This window comes from Cariama cristata, unplaced genomic scaffold (assembly GCF_000690535.1).
Source record: "Cariama cristata isolate BGI_N322 unplaced genomic scaffold, ASM69053v1 scaffold2568, whole genome shotgun sequence".
NCBI classification, from domain to species: Eukaryota; Metazoa; Chordata; class Aves; order Cariamiformes; family Cariamidae; genus Cariama; species Cariama cristata.
In genome coordinates, this window is record NW_009632631.1 from 19,089 (window position 1) to 38,350 (window position 19,262).

The 19,262-nt window shown below is 37.7% G+C and overlaps 1 protein-coding gene across 1 annotated transcript; it reads right to left on the minus strand.

The window, feature by feature from the left end:
• Nucleotides 1-4,544: 4,544 nt before the first annotated feature.
• LOC104166465 (dolichyl-phosphate beta-glucosyltransferase-like) lies at nt 4,545-19,017 on the minus strand (the record flags this gene model as incomplete). The annotated part of the gene is made up of 4 exons (XM_009706403.1): nt 4,545-4,657; nt 5,871-5,956; nt 15,587-15,738; nt 18,958-19,017. Coding segments are annotated over 4 exons (411 nt in total), but the record flags the coding sequence as incomplete, so codon positions are not given.
• Between the last annotated feature and the right edge of the window lie 245 nt (nt 19,018-19,262).

Consider the following 19,262-nt stretch of genomic DNA (forward strand, 5'->3'; position numbering starts at 1 on the left):
GCTTGTAAGGATAAAAGCTAAGCATGTATCAGGGGATATTGCACTGCTATTGCTTTGGGTTGTGATAAAAAATTGTAACAGTGAAGAGAACTGGTGTAAATTACTGAACCTTTTTCATAACTGGGTTTTTTGCATGTGTTTTTCAAAAAGAACTCTTTGATATTAGGTAGCCAATTGAAAAAGCCTCTGATGAAGTGTTAGTAAAGTAGTGCAGAAAAGTAAGTATTTTATACAGAGAGATAAAACTATTTTTTTAAAAATTGAAATCTGTATTTATGAAAGTGCTAACTATGCAGGCATTGATGTTGGTAAGAAAGTTGCAGAATTACAATGTAGATTTTCTCTATTTATTTTTACTTCCCTTTCAAAGTCTGTGAGATTACTTTGTTTTGATGTGTCTTTGGAGGGCTGGGTCATGCGGGACAGTGAGTAATCTAGAAGACTTGCATCTCCGTGGGTCACCCCTGCAAATGCAAAGGTAATAGTAAAGTTATAGTAAGGAAAGGAAATAGTAAAGGTTAAGATTCCACTGACATACAAATGAGGAGACTTTTAGTATCTCTGCCAAGTCTATAAAGAGAAGAGTGAGGACGAGTTAGGCAGAGCACTGGTTTGAATGACAGCCTTTGTGATCAGGGAAGTTGTCTACGTATGCTCAAAGGAACCTGGTTCTCTACACAGTCTCTGCAATTACGCAGGACTGCATCAAATGTGAAACAACCAGCCCTTCTCCTAGTAGGAATGACTGGGAAATGTTCCACCCTAGCCCCCCATTCTGTCTTGTGTCCCTCCATAAAATCAAGTGGGGGCTATCGAATACATCAAGAGACGGAGCCAGGACTTTATTGCTGGAGTTCTGTAATTAAAGGTCTCATTTTGAGAGGGCAACAAGACTTCAGCTATTGTCTAGGCTTAAAAACCGAGGAATTTAAATTCACATTTTCTACCTTAGAAAGGTGTCCTAGCCTGCGGGTGACAAGTCATTCTTTAAGCATGCAGCAGTTCACAGCTGTCAAAAGGGGAAGTCCTCCTTTTGCTGCTGCACCCTGTGCCTGCTGGACCACTCAGCGAATCATTTTCAATCACTGAAATGGCAGAAAACTATCTCAGAAGAAAGGAAAAAAACCCAAGCAAGTGGAAGGTGGCATCCTGCCATTCTAGTGAGCTGAACTGGCTTGAGGGAGACTCCAGGCAGTCCCACAAGAGGAGCAGAGGGGGCAGGAACGCCCCTCATTATGGCTCTGTGCAATTAAACCAGCACAGCTGCTTCTGCAATGGTACCTAGGAGAATCTTCCACTGATTCTAGGATCGCTGTGCAACACTTGCGATACGTTCGGCCTGAAGGAATACAGAAGAGAGTAGCGCTCTCAATAAAGCTATCACCTGATATCCTAAGTAAGTATAGTAAATACGTAGTGAAGAGACAGTAAATATCCCAAAGACAAGGGCTGGAACTCAGGTCTTCTTCACCCTCAGGTCAGTGCCATGATAAATGAGGCGGAGTTACGTTTCACTATTGGGCTTTACGCACATCAGCGCAGAGTGGAACAGTTTAAATAGAAGGCAGGTAGAGAACGGCCCATGGGACATACAGGTTTGATCTCCCACCAGTGTGGGAATCTACTCTTGGTCTCCCATTTCTTAGATTCAGATTTGAATGAGTAGACTAGTAAGCAGGCTCCTGCTCTGCGAATGAAAAGCTTAGACCTGTTTTCCAAAAAGCTTCTACTCCTTCCTACCCTAAGAGAAGGGTTCTGGGCTGTGCAATGCGTGGACGGAGATCCCCCCGCATGCAGAACAGGCTGTTGTTAGACACCTCTGACTGAAGCCAGCGGGTTGGCCTGGGACGTGCAGTATTTCACGCAGGTAAAAGGTGCCTCATTCAGGATTCTGGATTCCAATAACCTTAAACGTAGGCACCTGGGAACCTGATGCTTAACTTCTGAAGTCACATATTGGGTCTGGTCCAAAACCTCTGTCACCTGATGTGACCTTCATGGGAAAATCAGGATACATGATTCCAAACTTCCCATTGGTTCAGACAGCTACACAGAAAGATAACAGTGATAAATTAAATAAACTTGGAAATAAACTAAACTGCGTAAGTATCTACAAATTTATGGATTTAAGAAGAACATCTAACTCTTCCTTTTAAGGTAAAGGTTTGGGGAAGACCAGGATGTGAATGACTGAGGATATGTATTTCATACAAACACAGGGCATCTCTGATCTCTGACAGCTACAGATTTCTACTAGATGTATTCTTAACTTTTAAAGGATCTGATTTCTGGCAATTCTAAATGAGTTATGTTTCCCATCACTCTGTCTCTGACATTTCTATAAAACTCTTAGGTTAGTGTAAAATTTTTTGGTGTCAGAGGCTGCTGCTTATGTAATAGACTGTAACTTGTGGTCTCTGCCATGTGGTTATCTCTTATTTAAATAATTCATAGCCATTGTGTAGTTGCTTTTCAAAATACCCGATTATCCTTCACATTTGCTCAATAGTTTTCAGTGCAGACTTGTCATTGTGCTTCCTTTTCTCTGCATTCAGTAAATATTTGGATTAAGTTAATGTTGACTTACATACTAATATAGGGCTCAAGACACAAGTGGACTTAAGACCTCTGACCCGAAACTGAAATTTGTCAGTGTTCAAAATTTTCACTCTGCTGGGGCCTGACCTGAAGACATGTAAAAGCCAGGGACTTTAAAATCTTTTGAAGTTTCTTAGGTGTACTAAATTTCACTAGGGATAGGCTCTAATGCACTTTAGTTTTGACAGTGAGAAGCCACTTTTTGCTAATCTTTTATTTGCTCCTTGTTGGGATCCACAAAGCATGTGCACCTTTGCTTCAAGAGTGTGATGTTTACATGTACCTGCCCAACAGACATTAGAGGAATGCTGATAACTGACTGTCAGCAAAAACCTAAAACCAAGCATGAGTCTAAAATACACAAATGAATAATAATAATAATAAAAAATCATCAATTTAGCACCCCCCTTACAATCTTTGGCATCCAATTCAAAAGCAGAATTTTTTTAAAGAATATGTTACAAGATGTTTACTTATCATGCAGAAAATAACGCATTATTTTGAAACAGGTGAACTATTTTGGTTAAAATTTCAAATAAGCTCAATTTTAAGGTAAGAAGAGAAAAATGTTAGGAATCTGCTTTTGAGAACTGGTTGGCAACTTTAATTATAGGCAGAGCTATCATTGTCCAGGTTTGATCAGGGAAATCCACTTTACAAAAACGGAGAAGCTGGTATTTTATTCTAGCAATGGCAACAAGGAGTCATGTGATTGATTCTGCAGAAGTGACAGAGATGTATGTGGATTAGGCAAGACAATAAAGCCTGTGAAATCAAACTGAAGATACTTTTTGAGAATTTATTCCAACACTTCAATTTATAGAAAACTGAGGTAACCCTAACAGGAGCAAAACTCAATTCAATATGGCAGAAGGAGTAAGAAAAATCAACAGTGAAATCATACGTGAAAGTACAACCATATACTGTTCACTCTTTAAATCTGTTCAAATTTGTACATGTTTCCGAAAGAAAGATTGGCTTAGTTTGCTGGCAATCCACAACTGTTTTGAAAGCATTATTGAAACTTGTGTACTGTAACAGAGTATGATGTTACTAAGAAAGACTCAAGACGCCTCCCTCCCTCTCTGATCTCATTTAAAGCATGATGTCAGATTAACATTGCTAATGCACAGGCCCCCAGTGTACACTGGGTCTCATTTTTGTATGCTCTGAATTAGCTTTCCATATCCTTTTCACTACAGATCTGTAGATGCCAAGGACACCTAGCCTTGAGCATGCAGTATTAATTAGTACACACGAACAAACCATATTTACAAAAAACAACATTTTAAAACAAAATGTGCTTTCTCTTGGACCTTCTACAGTCTGGAGATGATCTGCAGTTTGATCTCAGACAACTGTTGCAGCTTCAGACAAAAACATCTGGAATGTCAAGAGACTACTGGAAGTTCTTAGAACAGCCTTATGAACATTACTGTTATAACTCAGTAAAACCCATTCATGTTTCCCATAACACTGAATGTAAACATGCATCAGCGTGAACCACGATTGATAATTCCAAGTTGCAATATGGCCATATATTTCCAGATATTACAGAAACAAATGGTTGCAGTCATTCACAACGTAATATTGCACAATGTAGAATACAGTGCCTCTTTTTAGTATGTATAAGGAAATTCCAAATGGACGATGAGACAAAAGCAGATGTATTTATTTGAGTGAATATGTAAGACATGTTAAAGCTACTACTTAATAAAATAAAAACCTGATTACCAGATAAGAAAATCTTTTTGGAAATGATTTCTCTTTTCAAAACGTTGTACAAATTCCCTGCTGACAATCTTATAAAACACATACATGCTGCAAAATGAAACATACAACAGGAGCAATGAAGAATTACCTCAGCTTTCATCACCACTTCACTTGATTGAAACTGTTCTCATGTTCCATTAAGTATAATAATATATTTGGAAAATGTAAATAACCTAATTACATTTTCTTGTTTCAAGCTGCCAGGCACCAGTCATATATCGCAGTCGTATAAAAAGAAGATCCCTGCCCATCTGCAGCCAGCTCCAAAAGGGAACTAACTTAGAACCTGTGATTAATGAAGAAGGAAAAAAAAAAAAAAAAGGATGTTGTTAGAAAAAATAAGCATTGGCAAGACACACATTTAAGTAGTGTGATGAACCTCTGCACTCTCAGCATGTTCAGCTCCACAACCTAGACCTTAGCATTAATGAAAATTTATACTGCAAAAGTTATTGCTTTATAGTAATTACATTATACCATAGGTGGGAGATTCTAGTTTGCAAGCAGCACAGTAATTCCACGTATGTCACAAGATGCATAGTCTTCTCTGCGACAAGGCTTTGTTCAAGTAAATAGGAATCAGAACATCAATAATTAAGCAAATGATTTCTTAGTGACTTTGGAGAACAGAACCACCACAGCCTCCTACAGCAACAATATGAACGTGCCAATCTTCAGGCAAGGTAAGGAATCCCCACTATGAAAGCAAGCCCTGTTCCATCTCTGCTAAACATTTGTGTTTGGTGCAATATACATTGAAAGAAAACATTTATTTTCTAGTAAAGTTGGCTTAGGATGCTCTCTGCTTGCACCCTTCATCACCACTGCAGATCATTACACTTTCTGTTGCCCAGGGGTTGTGTTGAGGAGAAGACTTTCAGATTAAAAAAAGAAAAAAACATGAAAGGGAAAAAAAGAACGAACTGCATTTGATGGGAGGGAGGAAGTGAGCAGAAGCAAGCAGTACCTCTTAAGCTGGCTTTGCTATGAAGAAATATGTATGGAGCTATACTTGACAGTAACCCAGTAACAGAGACCTCCCTACAGGTCTGAAGGAACATTGCACCTCGAGAAAAGAGGGTGCCCTAGAAGAGGCTTTAATAGGTGGGCTGAGAATTTTGGAAGGCAAGAAACAGTGAAATGGAGTTGAATCAATAAACAATGATGGTCAGACTTCCTGCACAGTGTTTTACAATTGCAGTATTTTTATTAGCACATTACAGCAAGAGGATGTGTCAAACTAGTGCTTTGTCCTAGCAGTATAACTACCTACATTTTTTGTCCAGTGAGAGCGCAGAGTTTCTCTCCCTTGCTATCCCTTCACCTACTCTTCCTGTACCATGCCATGGCAGAAGGCTGGCAAGGACATGAAATTCAAAATTTGTATGGAAAGAAGGCTGTGTATTATCAAAACTGGGCAAAATATGGGAAAACTCTTGGATATTTTATTCTGGATTGACACGTAAGGAATCTCACAAGAATATAAACAATTTCTCTACCTTCAATTTCAGTCCAGTTGACAGCAACTTCTGCTATAGGTATTCTCAAGCGCTGGGCTATGTAGAGAAGTTCCACATCAAATGCCCTGAAGAAGAACAGGAAATAGCAAATACAGTCACACTTATTTCCAGAAGAAAGATGGTGGCACTGTTAATTAAAACCCTAGCCTGATTTAAGGAGGTTGGTGTTCTGTTACGAAGTTCATACCAACGCTCTACAGGTCAGATGCACATGAAAGGGAAATGAATGGCTGAATGGCTCAGAACATAGCCAATATACAGACAACAATACTTCACTGCGTTCTGTTTTTGAAGGTATAGGCCATGCTGTGTTCAGACCACTGCTCACTTTTCATTCTGCCACAATCATGATTTAAACTTTTTTGAAGACCAAGGAGTTTAAACGTGCCGTGTCAATCTACATCTCTAGTAGTTTCATGAAAGGGGACAACTACCTGCTGGGGCTTTACGCTGATCTGATGGTTTCTCCTTGTACTTTCTAAGTCAAGAATAAAGACAGCAGCACAGAAGCGAGAAATGACTTATTTTACTGTGCATAGCGGAACCTGAACAACAGTTGTACTTTACCTGGTGACCATTTAATGTACAACACAAAAACCCACTTGAGAGACCTGTCTTTTTTGCTGGCACAATTGTTTGCGGGTTGTGCAGCAAAATGAACTGGGGAAGTGATCCTACTCTAAGTCAGCTGCCTCTCCCTGACCAGTTTGTCCAAAATACACTTTAATCCCCTCAATTCTCTGCACAGAGAATTGTTTGTGCGTTTTATTCATGCAACTGCATGCTCAAGCGCACCTGCTGGATCCGAGACGCTGAGGCTTTTCATATTAGAGAAGTGATTTGGGAACTACAGCTTGTAATGCTCATGTAGGAATCAGCACATGAAACTATCAGTAGCTACTATTGACAAGGGTGAAGGCAAATCACAGTTACAAAGATTGTGGTGATTTTGGTTCAAGTTCTGAGACTTACTGATTGCTGGGTTTTTTTTCTTTTTCCCCTCTTTGTAGTCTTCAAATGCCAAAAGGGGTGTTCTTGTCCCTTAAATGAGTTCTGGTAACTGGAATTTAAGCTAAACAGCTGCCTCCCCCCAGTAAAAAGCTTTTTAAAAATACTAGTCTGTATTGGAAAAAACTGTCAATGACCATCCACATTTGGTTTCTACTAGGTTCAATACATATTTAAACACAGAGGTTTCTTCCTGGGGAACTAAACCTTGAAGGTTAAGGAACTGCAAATGTTTTAGCCAAGCTGTTGGTAAGGTTTCCAGTTTTAAGTCAATGGAACAGATGTTCCAAACCAGCTTACATAGGTCTTGAAAATGCAGCTGCAAGGCAGTCAAGAACAATTCAACACTAGTCCACATTTTCCCTCAATAACTTCGTAAGTTTAGAATCTCCTGAAATTCTCATTGCTAAGTCCAAGACAATTTTCTTTTGAAATGAAAAAAAACAATAAAAATCTTTTGTCAGTGGAGAAAAGGTATGCAATAAAAAAATAACAACATTTGTTCATGCTTCAAGGGTTGCTTGAATTCAAGTCATTGGTAATCCCATTTAACACTACAGAAAGGGTACAAAGGGACAGACAGGTGACCAAGAGCAGGCAAAAAGACATACGTGAGCAGGTTGCTAGCCAAGTTCAGATGTTATTTCCTTCTACTTCAAGCCTGCCTTTCCTTTTAAGCAGTGCAGTGCATTTCTGCAAAGCTATTAATGAATGCAACAACAGAAATCCACTTTGAAATGTGCACTTCGGTGTGCCCCATACGTGTAGGTTCCCATTGAAGTACAGACCACAGCACGCTCGCTTGCAGGTGAAAGCATTACCAAACATGCACCAACCTGAACTCGCGCTGTACGTGCGTGTTACAGGAGAGCTATTGGTATCACTCTGGACAGCATTAGAACATGCAAAGGCAGCATAATCAGAGGTTATCTACAGAGACTATGGTTATTGTGTATAAAGAATTTAGAACCATTTTATAAATCTGATTTTGATTAGGATACAGGCCTTTTAATTGTCACAAAAAAAAGTTACTGGAATAAATGTGAGTTCTTTTTTTTTTTTACCTCAGTGAACTGAATCTGCTCCAAGCAGCCCTGCCATTTCACTATTTTCTTTAAATGAGGGTTGAATTTTATTTTATTAATTATGACATGGTCTCTTCTACTGAAGTTGTATTATTTAATTTTTGCTGACATTTTACATTTGTAAGCCAAAACCCCCATGTATTCACCTTTGAATGTTTGAGTCGTGTATTAAGACTAAATCTAATTTTGTTATACTTACTGCTTAACTGACTAAAAATCTTAAGAGACACAGAATAATTGTCTGATGAATTATACTATATGAGCTGCTCTAAAAATACTACCACATAAAGTATTAGCCTAGTGAACTAATAGTTATTTGCAACAATTCCTATGGACAACCGACTACTGGAATGTCAGCATATACATCACTGTACAACAACATTAAATAGTCTGGTGAACTACGGCACTCAAAGTAAAAGATTAAAAGCACAGGAATTAATCAGGTTGAACGCTAATATTGTTATATGTGGTTGCCATTTGTGTAACAGTGAACTTATACCGAAATTAAAAAATCCCTGAAAAAGCTGAAAAGAGAATGACTTCTATTGTATACCGCTGGGATACCTTTTTCCTTCCCTTGTCCCACACCACCTTTCAGTACACCTCATATACATACTAGAATAATCGGGGAATACAGATCGCAGCGTATTCAATACATGGACAGTATTACAGCGATACTGCCGATCACCAGATCCAGATGGTCCAGAAGAACCACTCAGAAGTTTCCATAGTCAGGATTTAAGCTGGAGCCTACCCTAGAGGAGATCAAAGCAACACCAGCAGATGAGGTGGTGAGCGCCAATACATGTGTTTTGACATGAAGCCATTTGTGACTAGTTAACATCTGGCAGAACCGCTGTTAGAAATAGCAGAGAATTATTCACACCATGTACTCCACCGGATCCCGCTGCAGAGAGTGAAAGTAGGTGCCTCTGGGGAGGGGGGACACAGCTCAGAAGGTCCAAGTTGGGCTCCAGCCTGAATGAATTCAGGCTCCAATCTAAGCACCCAAAAATACATGGTGTGAACAATTTCCCCATATTTTAATAGTGGCTCCATTACGTGTTAATTCACACAAACATGAAGTGTAAAATACAGAAAGAGAAAAACTTGTCCACGTAGCTGTGTTTAGGCTAAGGAGTACTTTTAGTTAAGTTACAATTTAAGACGACGCTGGCTAAAATTCAGTTGAGTACCAAGTTGGTAGGTGTTTAATTGAATTTAACCCTTTTAAACTGAACCCTTAAAACACTTCAGCTTATAAAATACCTTTCCTGCAAAATTATTCTGTATTATAAAATTGCGCCAGGACTCTTTTTTTGCTGGTCTCATATTAAGTGTTTCAAATATCAAAATCGGGTTTTCAGTTATACTGTTTTATCTGGAATTTAAGATTTGTCTACACCCAAGATATGTTGTTCCAGCAAACTCTTAATGGGCAGAGAAAACTTTCAATGGCCAAAGAGGTCTAAGAATGAAATAGGATGTCAAGAGGGTTAGACTGCCAGTACTGCTCTGGCTGTACTGAGGCTTTTGAAAGTCCACATATGTCTGCCAGGAGCAGGATTTTTTACATGACAAAACAGACATAACAGTAAAATATTTTTGCATTGATTACATGTTCATAAACAATTCTACTTCTCGTGTACAAAACCAGGAAAAAATAATTCATTCTACTGCTTGTGTTGGTCTACAATGCCAAAGGAGTGGAAAAAAAAATAATAATCCCTGTAGCAATATGAATGCTTATTTTTCTGCTTATAAGATTCACCTTTAGAAATTAGTGACAAACTGGAGAAGCAAACATTAATTTTTTACGTTGAGCTTTCGAGTTTTAAATGTGAAACAGCATGGCTTGTTCAGTGTACAAGGCAATTTTTACAGACAAAAGTAATAGCAACAATTTGATCTAATCAGCAACCTGCTGAGTTGCATAATATGGTTATAAATTGCCACTTTACAAAAGTATGTCAATCAAACCAGGACTAGAATTATGTTTTGAATTTCCCCTCATTTTATCAGTATTCCAGGTAGGACAGTAACCACTGCTATGTCTACTTCTCCTAGGTAAGGAAAGATATTTTCTGGCTGGAAGAAATGTATAATTTATTTTTTTTTTTGTAATCAGAAGAAATCAATGACCAAATTTAGGATAGGAAAATTCTGCCAGTGAGACCATTTAATTTTCCAGTTTTCTTCCTGTACATTAAAATTTAACATAAACAGTTACACTTCTCAGGTCAAGACTGTAGGTGCAGAACTAGAGCTTCTTTTGGACTCTGAAAGTGAGTAATTCCAACTGTGTCTATTAGGTTTTTAAAATATCCCTTTTAATTTTCTTTTAAGTTTTAATTTAAAAAATGTGCTCCATCCATTTCTGAAAAACAGATTAGTGGTGTAATCAGATTCAGAACCTAAAACACAAAGCATATGCTCTCTGTTCAAAAGGTTGCTCTCATTTCAAACTAATGTCAAAACTTTGCTATTTAGAAAGTAAATTTCAAGAATGTTTGGTTTGTATTCATATATACACAGCCAGCTCTCCAAAGGACAGTTAAACAAAAAAGTCAACTAGAACGCTTACCAAAAAAAAAAGCTAGTTTAGGATGTAAGCATGATAGTATCAAATATATAAACAGTTTCCAGTATCTATTAATTTTCAAATGCTTTCTAAACTTTAGGGTTAGATTAACAAAATATTCTAGGAAATATCTTGGTCTCTCTTTAGAAAGTATTACATGATCCTTACCACCATAAGGATAAAACAGTATTTTTCCTTGTATATTCCAGTTTGCTTTTAAGACTTCCGAAATATAAGCATCTATAAATCAAATTCAGCACAGCAAGAAGAAAGCTGCGGTCTCAGTGTTCTAGCATTTTTAACATTAAAGAGGTGATACTCAATTCAGTGTCAACTGGAATAGAAAGAGCATGAAGAAAGCAGGAAAAAGTAAAGGTCTAAGCAATTAGTTTTTCATTCTTAATGCAGCTGGTATGGGGTTATTTCTTTATGCTTAAACTAATATTGAAACCGTCAAAGATGCACATAAGATCATGTAAAGGAAGGTCTTGATGGTCTCCCCTTCTTTTTCATATGAAAGGTGAATATGGAAACACAAGATTCCATTTTATTGGTGGTGCTGGTGAAACACCGAAAACACCATATGCATTTATTTTTGGTGTCTCTGATAGCTATTGAAGTACAGAAACTTAGAAATCTTTCAGCCTGCCCAGCCTAGCAACAGGATAGCTATGTTGTTTACATTGACATATCTATTACCAGAGTGTAAGAGGTTCAGCTTCCAAGAAAGAGACTGTGCTCCTAACACTTGCTATTTGAGTGAGGTATGTTATCAGCCTGCTGAAAGCCATGGAAATAAAACCTGTATTATTTCTTGAATACGTACAGCTCTGCCTTTTGGAGCAGTATTGACAATATCCAGCACTTCAGGGCAGTCTCCTACTGCCCAGTGCTAATTCAGCACTGGTGCTCTCTTGTATGTGAAGACACTACCGAATTCCTTTATCTGAAGGGAAGAATTCTCGTGGCTTTTTCTCTATAGAAACAGGCGCTGCCTATACAGCCCAGAAAGTGAGCTGCCTTTCACACAAAATTGCTCCAGTGTTTTTTCTTCTAACCCACGACTTTCAGAATTTACTGAATAGTTCATCCTTTTGATGCAGTTCAGGCACCAGCGACCTGACACAGTTTTTTTCCTGCGTGTTATGATGCTATGAGTTGAATAAAAATCAGTCATCTACAGTAGAGATAGCTCCTTCTGTACAAATTATCTACAGTCCCTTTATAGTCGAGGGCAGGAAACAGGCATTTGTCAGTTGCACTTGATCTGGCATATTTTAGAGGCCTATATTAGGATGAAATGAATTATACCCTAAAATTGTCCCTTCTTCTATTGTCTAAGAAGGAAGGTTAGATGGCAGGTGGATGCACTCTCGATATGATGAAGCAAATCCTGTCCATTGTGTGTGTATATTCATATTCTAACTGAAGAGTAAGCTTCACAGTTCAGGGCAGGAATTATTAGATAGCCAATTTTATAGCCATTTTATATTAACATCATGAATAAATATGTTATGTACTAACGTTTAATCTAAAAATTTATCATGTTCTCATGTAAGAATTCACTGAACACTTTGGCACCTCAAAAAATCTGAGCCTGACAAAACTTGAGCAGATAGGACAGATGAGGCTTCTGCGAAAACCAAATCATGTTCATTCTCTTCAACAGCTCACCACATGCTCCAGTTCAGCACCGGGGACCCCTCGACAGCCTCGATGACTAGGGTGCTAGCCCTCAGACGGCTTTTAGTCTATTAAACGCTGCTTGTTTGTTGAATATTCTCCAGCAGTCTCCTCCATTATTACCAGAATATCTGAGCACTGACCATACTGAACTGAACTCTTCCTTCAATACCTAACAGAGCTGCACTTCACTAATGGGATTTTACGATTCAAAACGAATCAAGTAATTTCTTCAGATGTCAAAAAACCCCAATGCAGTGATGCAGAGGTGGTAATAAACCCAGATTTCAGAGTCTCTTGTCTGATATCAAGATAGTGGTTTCTCTGCAACCCCTTGCTGTTAGTCTCAGTATGAATGAGTTGTTCTGTGACTCAGTTAGGGACTTCCCATTGCTCCAGGTCAGTGTAATCCTACTATTTCTTCCTCTTATGTCTTCATACTCCTGATATGTACAGAACCTCCGCAGCACAATGTCTAACCAGTTTTTATTTTGTTTTTTACACTCGTGCTATGCAATGCAAAGATATCAGGCGCCAGAAGTTTCCATTATTGGGCTATTTCAGATTCTTACATTATTTCATACAAAGGAATCTAATGTATGGTTCTGTGGGATGAATGTTTGATATCCCTATATAATGTCCAACCGCAATTATCCCAACTGTCTGTACGATGCAGATGTTTCTCTTACAACTACCGTTTCCTTTAGTATACTCACTTTCTCCATATACTTATACCTCCCTATCTCCCAGTTTATTTCCAGATATTAGAAATATTAACTGGGAAAGAGACAGTACTCTGTATTGTGCGCTGACATATTATCTTCCAGTTACACATGCTAAATGGTTAGCTGTGAAGCTGCTAATTAACTTTTAAATCCTTATTGTAGTTTTTTCTTCAGCAGTGGCAATAATCTGGGTTTCTCTCCTCTACAGGGGTTTCAGTTTCCACAAAACTTGCCAAAGCTTTCGCTCTTGAAATCTCTACTGTTTTGTCAGATTTGGTTTAAATTAGCCAATAAGTACGAAAATGAAGGCAAGGAAGCACAGAGACTGCTGAAGGACAGATGAGGATAAAAGCAGACAATATATTGTCTGTTTTGGCAGAAAACTAAACCGAATTAAAAAAACCCTATTGTTGTTTTAAGCAAATCTGTGACTTGGAAGTATCTGAAGAGCTGTTTATTGGAAGAATTTGAGTTATTCTGTTCTTGACAAACAAAACAAATATTCTTCATTCTAACCAGTACATTTCAGATAAATAAGAAAACACTCAGGGGATTAGTTTATGGATTACTGTAAATAAAAGAGCAAAAATAGAAGGCTAATTTTATAGCAGCACATATAAGCACAATGAATTAACACACTAAGACATGAAGATCTGGTGTGTTCCACACCAGCAATATAATTACTGTAAAATAAGTTAGCAATATCCCTTTTTCATTGCCTCTATTCCTGGATAATGGGATACAGCACGATTATTTTTACTCTCTCTATCCTTTGTTGCTAGAGAATCTGACTGGCAGAAGCAAGCTTGTTAAGATTTTTTCAAATAAAAACCTGAACACTTTACATAATATGACTGACCCATAAGTGCAACTATATTAGAAATCTTCAGTTTAAAACAGAGTAAGATTGAAGATTGCATTTTTACAGATTAAACCGATTACCCTCATTCACTTCTTTCAGTATTTTCTTCTTGAAGCACTTAATTTATGAAGTGAAGTTAAATAGGGTAATTTTGAGATGTGCTCTTCTGGGCCTCGCATATGCGTTTAACCATGTATTTAGAAAATTCCTGTATATGAAATTTACAGAACTTCAGAGATCAAGTTTGGTTTTGGAGGAAGCAGCATCAATCATGCTTCTGGCTCAGCTATAGTTTTCTTTAGGGCAATAAGCAAACCACTCAGGCAGGAAAGTTCCCTCTGAACTTCCAAACACTGACTGCTCACAATTCCAGATTCAATTCAATAGAAGCTCTATGTTCTGCACCAGATTTGTGAGCCCAAATACTACCTTTGCAGCTCCGTTTTGGAGGAGCAATATAGCTCAAGTATCAGTGCCAAAGTTCAACCTAAAACTAGATGTATTGGAACCGACTAGGACTGTAGGATTACACACATTTTTGTATGGGAATATTGTTCAATAATTCTGTTCCCTGTCAGCAAGCAGTAGCCTGTGAGAGATTTTCTTGGATGAAGACAATAGTCTGAAAAGATTTGAATATATTTAATTAAGCCATCCTTTTTAGCAACAGTTGTGGTGTAGGAAATTTATAGAAATTACAGTATTTGTGCAGAAACAGTGTTTCAGTCCTATAACAGTAGTCATGACTGTATCACTCTCATAAGGGAACTGTTGTAGCTAAATTACAAGGAAAGAGAGCTCTAAAGTAGTTCAAAGACTATACATCATTTTCTACCGTCTTAAATTAATAAGATCTATCGGTAGTCCTCTCATGAAATATTCTAGTGAGAAAATAAGCAAAGAGAAGGCATTTCCTTTTGCTTTGAGCCTTCAGCAATTACAAACACCTTATCAGATATGGATTTTGGGTAAAGAGTTTTGGTTAAGCAGCACTGAACTGTGAGGTTGTAATGCATAAAAACAGACTGATAAAAGTTCTGAATAAGATTAATAACTCTTTAACTTTCCTTATCATAATAAGAGCTTCTCTGCATTTCTTAATGTGCTTGCATGGCTCGTATCTGTAAAAGGAGAGAGGCCTCTCAGAAAAAGGGAGTGGCTACAACACATTCAAAAATTTTTTGTTTAGAATTTCTTTTAGAGGTGAAGAGAGAAATTATTGGGATTTTCTTTTTTTTCCTTTTTTTCTCCCCTCTCCTAATCAATTAGCAGTTGCTCTGACAAGGCAAAACCAAAACGTCCTGCTTAGTACTACCTAACTCTTTCCATTCCACATACTAAAGTAAAATGGACTTGCAAGGAGTTGATCGTTGCCACCCAAAATCTCAGCAATGTAGTCTTAAAATCCTTCTTGTGGTTTATGTTAGATGCTATTTTAAAATAAAAATTTAGTAAGCCCATCTGTTCCCCTTCTCCCTATCATCATGAGAAGAAAGAATAAAATTAAATACCCAACTATTTCTTAAAGTATTTCATAATAAAATAGAATTCCTAGCAATTACCAGGATATTTTAGCATAACAAGAAATCTAAATTGCCATGCCACTAGTACTATAATTGGTTAAACTGAGCAGCAAGTGCTTTATACACAGACATCACATGCCTCACAGTAGCTGCTATACTGAAGTTACTTTTTCAAAACCATGTTCAATTAGGAAAAAAAAAACAACAACAAAAAAAGAAAGAATTTACCAGCGTTCTATATGAAGAGCTGAGAAAGTCCATAAGGCAGCTTCTCTGGTTAAAAGTTTAAATCCGCACTGCGTGTCCCTGATCTCTTTCACACAGAGAAACCATACAAGGAAGTGGAACCCATACATAAGAAGAGTTCGAAAGTAAGAGCGCTGTGGACAAAAGGCAAGAAGTTAGATGGTTTCATTTAAGTGATGAGTGAAGTGTTTGAACAGAGCTGGCTTACAGGACAATAATCCTGTTTCGTGATAGATTTCAAAGTTTGTAAACTGTTCTTGTTTTGCACTGGAACGAAACCAAACTTTTCAATTGTTACAGTCAAACAAAATTACAGCTGAAAAAGAAAGACTTACCAGTCAAGTGCACAGTCAGTACACTGGCCCAAGTTCTTTTTTCTGCTTTCCCTAATTCAGAGCAGCTTTTCATTCTGGATAATGCATCATTAAGTGGAGCAGGAACCTGCACCTGGATTTCAGTTAATGAGTTGGACAGGCATAGTACCTTCTGCATGATTCTCTGGGAATTCCCTCAGGAAAAGAAGAGTGAAGGAGCAGGGGGATGGCATGCTACATGCTCTACTCCACTGGACACTTACAAGCTACTCTTCCCTCTGTCTAGGCCTCTTGTTTTCCTAAAAATTGGTTCAACAAATTCCAAAGTTATCAGGACAAACAATGGAGAATAAGCCAGCAGGACTGCATAAAGACTGCTACTCTTGAGAATACACACTAAAAACTACACAGGTTCCAGCTGCTACTCTGACATAAAAATAAATTTTAAAAAGTTTTATATTATTATTAAAAAAAAAAGAGCATCTCTTCTTTCATTTCTTCACATCCTTTCACTTCTTTGATTCAAGACTGAATGATCTCCGGAGCTTGCACACACCATGTTAAGGTACTTAAGGGAATTCAATTAAAGAATGCACTTTTTTGCAGTATATGATGGACCAAGTCAAAACAGGACTAAAGTAACAGCTGCTGTGGAAGATAATATTTCATTTTATATTTCCAGCAATGTTACAGAGTCACCTTTTTTCTTCTTTTGCTTTCACAAATACATTTTATGTTCCTGGTAAACGTTCTCCCAGACTACTCTTTGGTTACACTTTTGTTCTTGATGTAATTATCATACAGATAAGTTTATTCATAGAATCCAGAGGTTGGACTCTGAGTTTGCAGAGGTCCCTCCCAGGCTTTTATTCAAGACAACTCCTAAACAACTAGAACTCTGATCCACAAATCGCTTCTGAACTCACTGCTAGTCTTAAGCTCAATTTAAGTGATTGTATCTACGACTGCAAGCCAAATACCATGTAATATCTTTAGGAGCCAACAATTTAACTGGTAAGCATCTTTGGGTGATAAGAGATGCCTTTAAAGTCAGTAATTTCAAACCTCACTTGAAAAATGAGAAGATGCTCAGCTTATTATGTAATAGCCTTTGGTTTAAGGAAATTAAAATTTGCAGCTTGTGTCTCTCAGAGAAGTGCTCTAGGTTAATGGTGGATCTGGTGAGGGTTCTCTGGCTCTTTCGGTGAAGATGAACCACTGTGTGACCAAGAACACAAGGCTACTAGTCCCAAAGGGAAGCTCTATAAGAGGCTGCACGAGCATCAGCGAGTAAAACTGTGCACTTCACAAAGAGGAGTTCCTCAGTGATGCTCATCACTCCCAAGACGATTTATGCATGACATACTATGGATTCATTAAAGTACATTAACAATTCTGGAGGTAGAACAGAATTCTTGATGTCCTGAGACTAAATTTAAAGGTGAAATTCTGGTCTTAATAAATCCCACATGGCTGCTTATCACAGCTTCATTCTACAGTTTTAGATGTCACTAAGCCCAGAGAGAAATCTCAACTTCTCAAAGACTGTTCTGCAATTTTTTTAATACCTATTGCACTACACAACAGTCTCTTCCCAACGTGGTAAAGGCAGTCTTTCCTTTCCAGTCTGGGCACAGCTGGGTGATGAAATGGGCTAGATATTTCAAACAGAGCAGTACTACCTAACCAGTTGGTGATTCCTTTATCAAAAAGTCAGAAATATGGGGAGAAATAGGAAGTTAAGGATAGACACATCCTAAAAACTGTACTTTTGCATTAAAAGATAAAGTCCTGTTCCAATTCCTCTCCCTCATGTAGCAAGATCTTCAAAGATGAAAAGAAATACGAATACACTGAAGGAAGTTTATATTCAGTACCTGACCACACAATGAAGCATTTTTTCTGGGCTGAAATTTATCAGCTACATGGTCTCCCTGTAATAGCAACATTTCCAGGATACACTGGCTGCACATCTAAAATAACTGCAGATGGTATATTCTGTGCTACAAGCACACAAGTACCACGTCAAAGATTTATTGTAATTCCTGATAACGATGAAGGTTTTGTATCTGTGGTTTTTTTGTTGTTGTTTTGGTTTTGTGTTTTTGTTTTTTTGTGAGGATGCTAACATACATGCAGCAGTATTTACAAGAACTCTTTCCAGTGAACCACTCCAACACTACCTGATAAACCTGAAGAAAAAATTAAAGATCTACCAGCAGCTGAACACTACCAGTGTAACTTCTTTTGAATTTTTATAACTATTTTAGTAGTTGTGTAGATATTTTAGAATCATTTCAAGTGTTGAACATCAGTATAAACAAAGCTTACTCTTGAGAACATTCAACATGATGAGCACATCCAAAGATGCTGAAAAAATTAGTCCAGCAATGTGCCTGTTGCAATACAAGTTCCATGCCTGTGCTTTGTTAACTCCAGTCCGCAAAGACATCAGAAACCCAGATGCAAGATAAGACTGTGCGCCTATGCACCGCTGTTTATTCCACAAGAGCCACACATGGAACACAACTATCTGTGTGTTCAAAACTCAAAAATTTTACTATGAGTAATACCGAAAAATTACAGTACTTTCCCATGAATTGAGATACTCTTCAAACAGTTTGCTCCTAATTATCCCTAACTCATTTTAAACAGGTTTCAAGATCTGCAGATCAAGCTCTTGTACTGGAAGGGAATCAATAAAAATTAACTCATCGGTTGCCTTTCACTCCAGCCCCAGTACTGGTTACTAGCTACCAATTCTGTCAGGGATTAGAAGCTCTGCTTGCAAGATGTTCTCAACGAGGAAAATTAAATCCATAAATTGGAACACTAACTGAAACCAGTTCAAAGTGCCTGAAATCTAGAGCACATCCTTTGTGTTGTGATGGAGCATATGCTACACATATGACAAGCTCTTCCTATTTTTCAGCTTCCATTCTTTTACAAATATTGATTATTTAATTGTAAAATCTGTAGAGCAGAATCAAATAACGGAAGAATTTAAGTATTAGCACACAGCAGGAAATGGAAACAAACCTTTGCTATTGAGTCCTTCTCCAGGTGAGCTCTAGAACCACAGGAAATAGCCATCTGGTTCTGCAGAGGAATACAAATTGAAGAGTTATTACTTAAACTTACATTTTCTGAATCAGTGGAATCTTATGTTGAAAACTGTATAATAAAAAAATTCAAAACAGTATACTTTTCTGCTTCCTTTAGCTGCACTTTTTCTACTGCTAGATTCTGAGGCTAAAATCAGTCTTTTCTACAATTAACAGATCATCTAACATTTATTACATTTCGCATATGGTGCGTACAAATTGCTGCAATTCATAGAATCA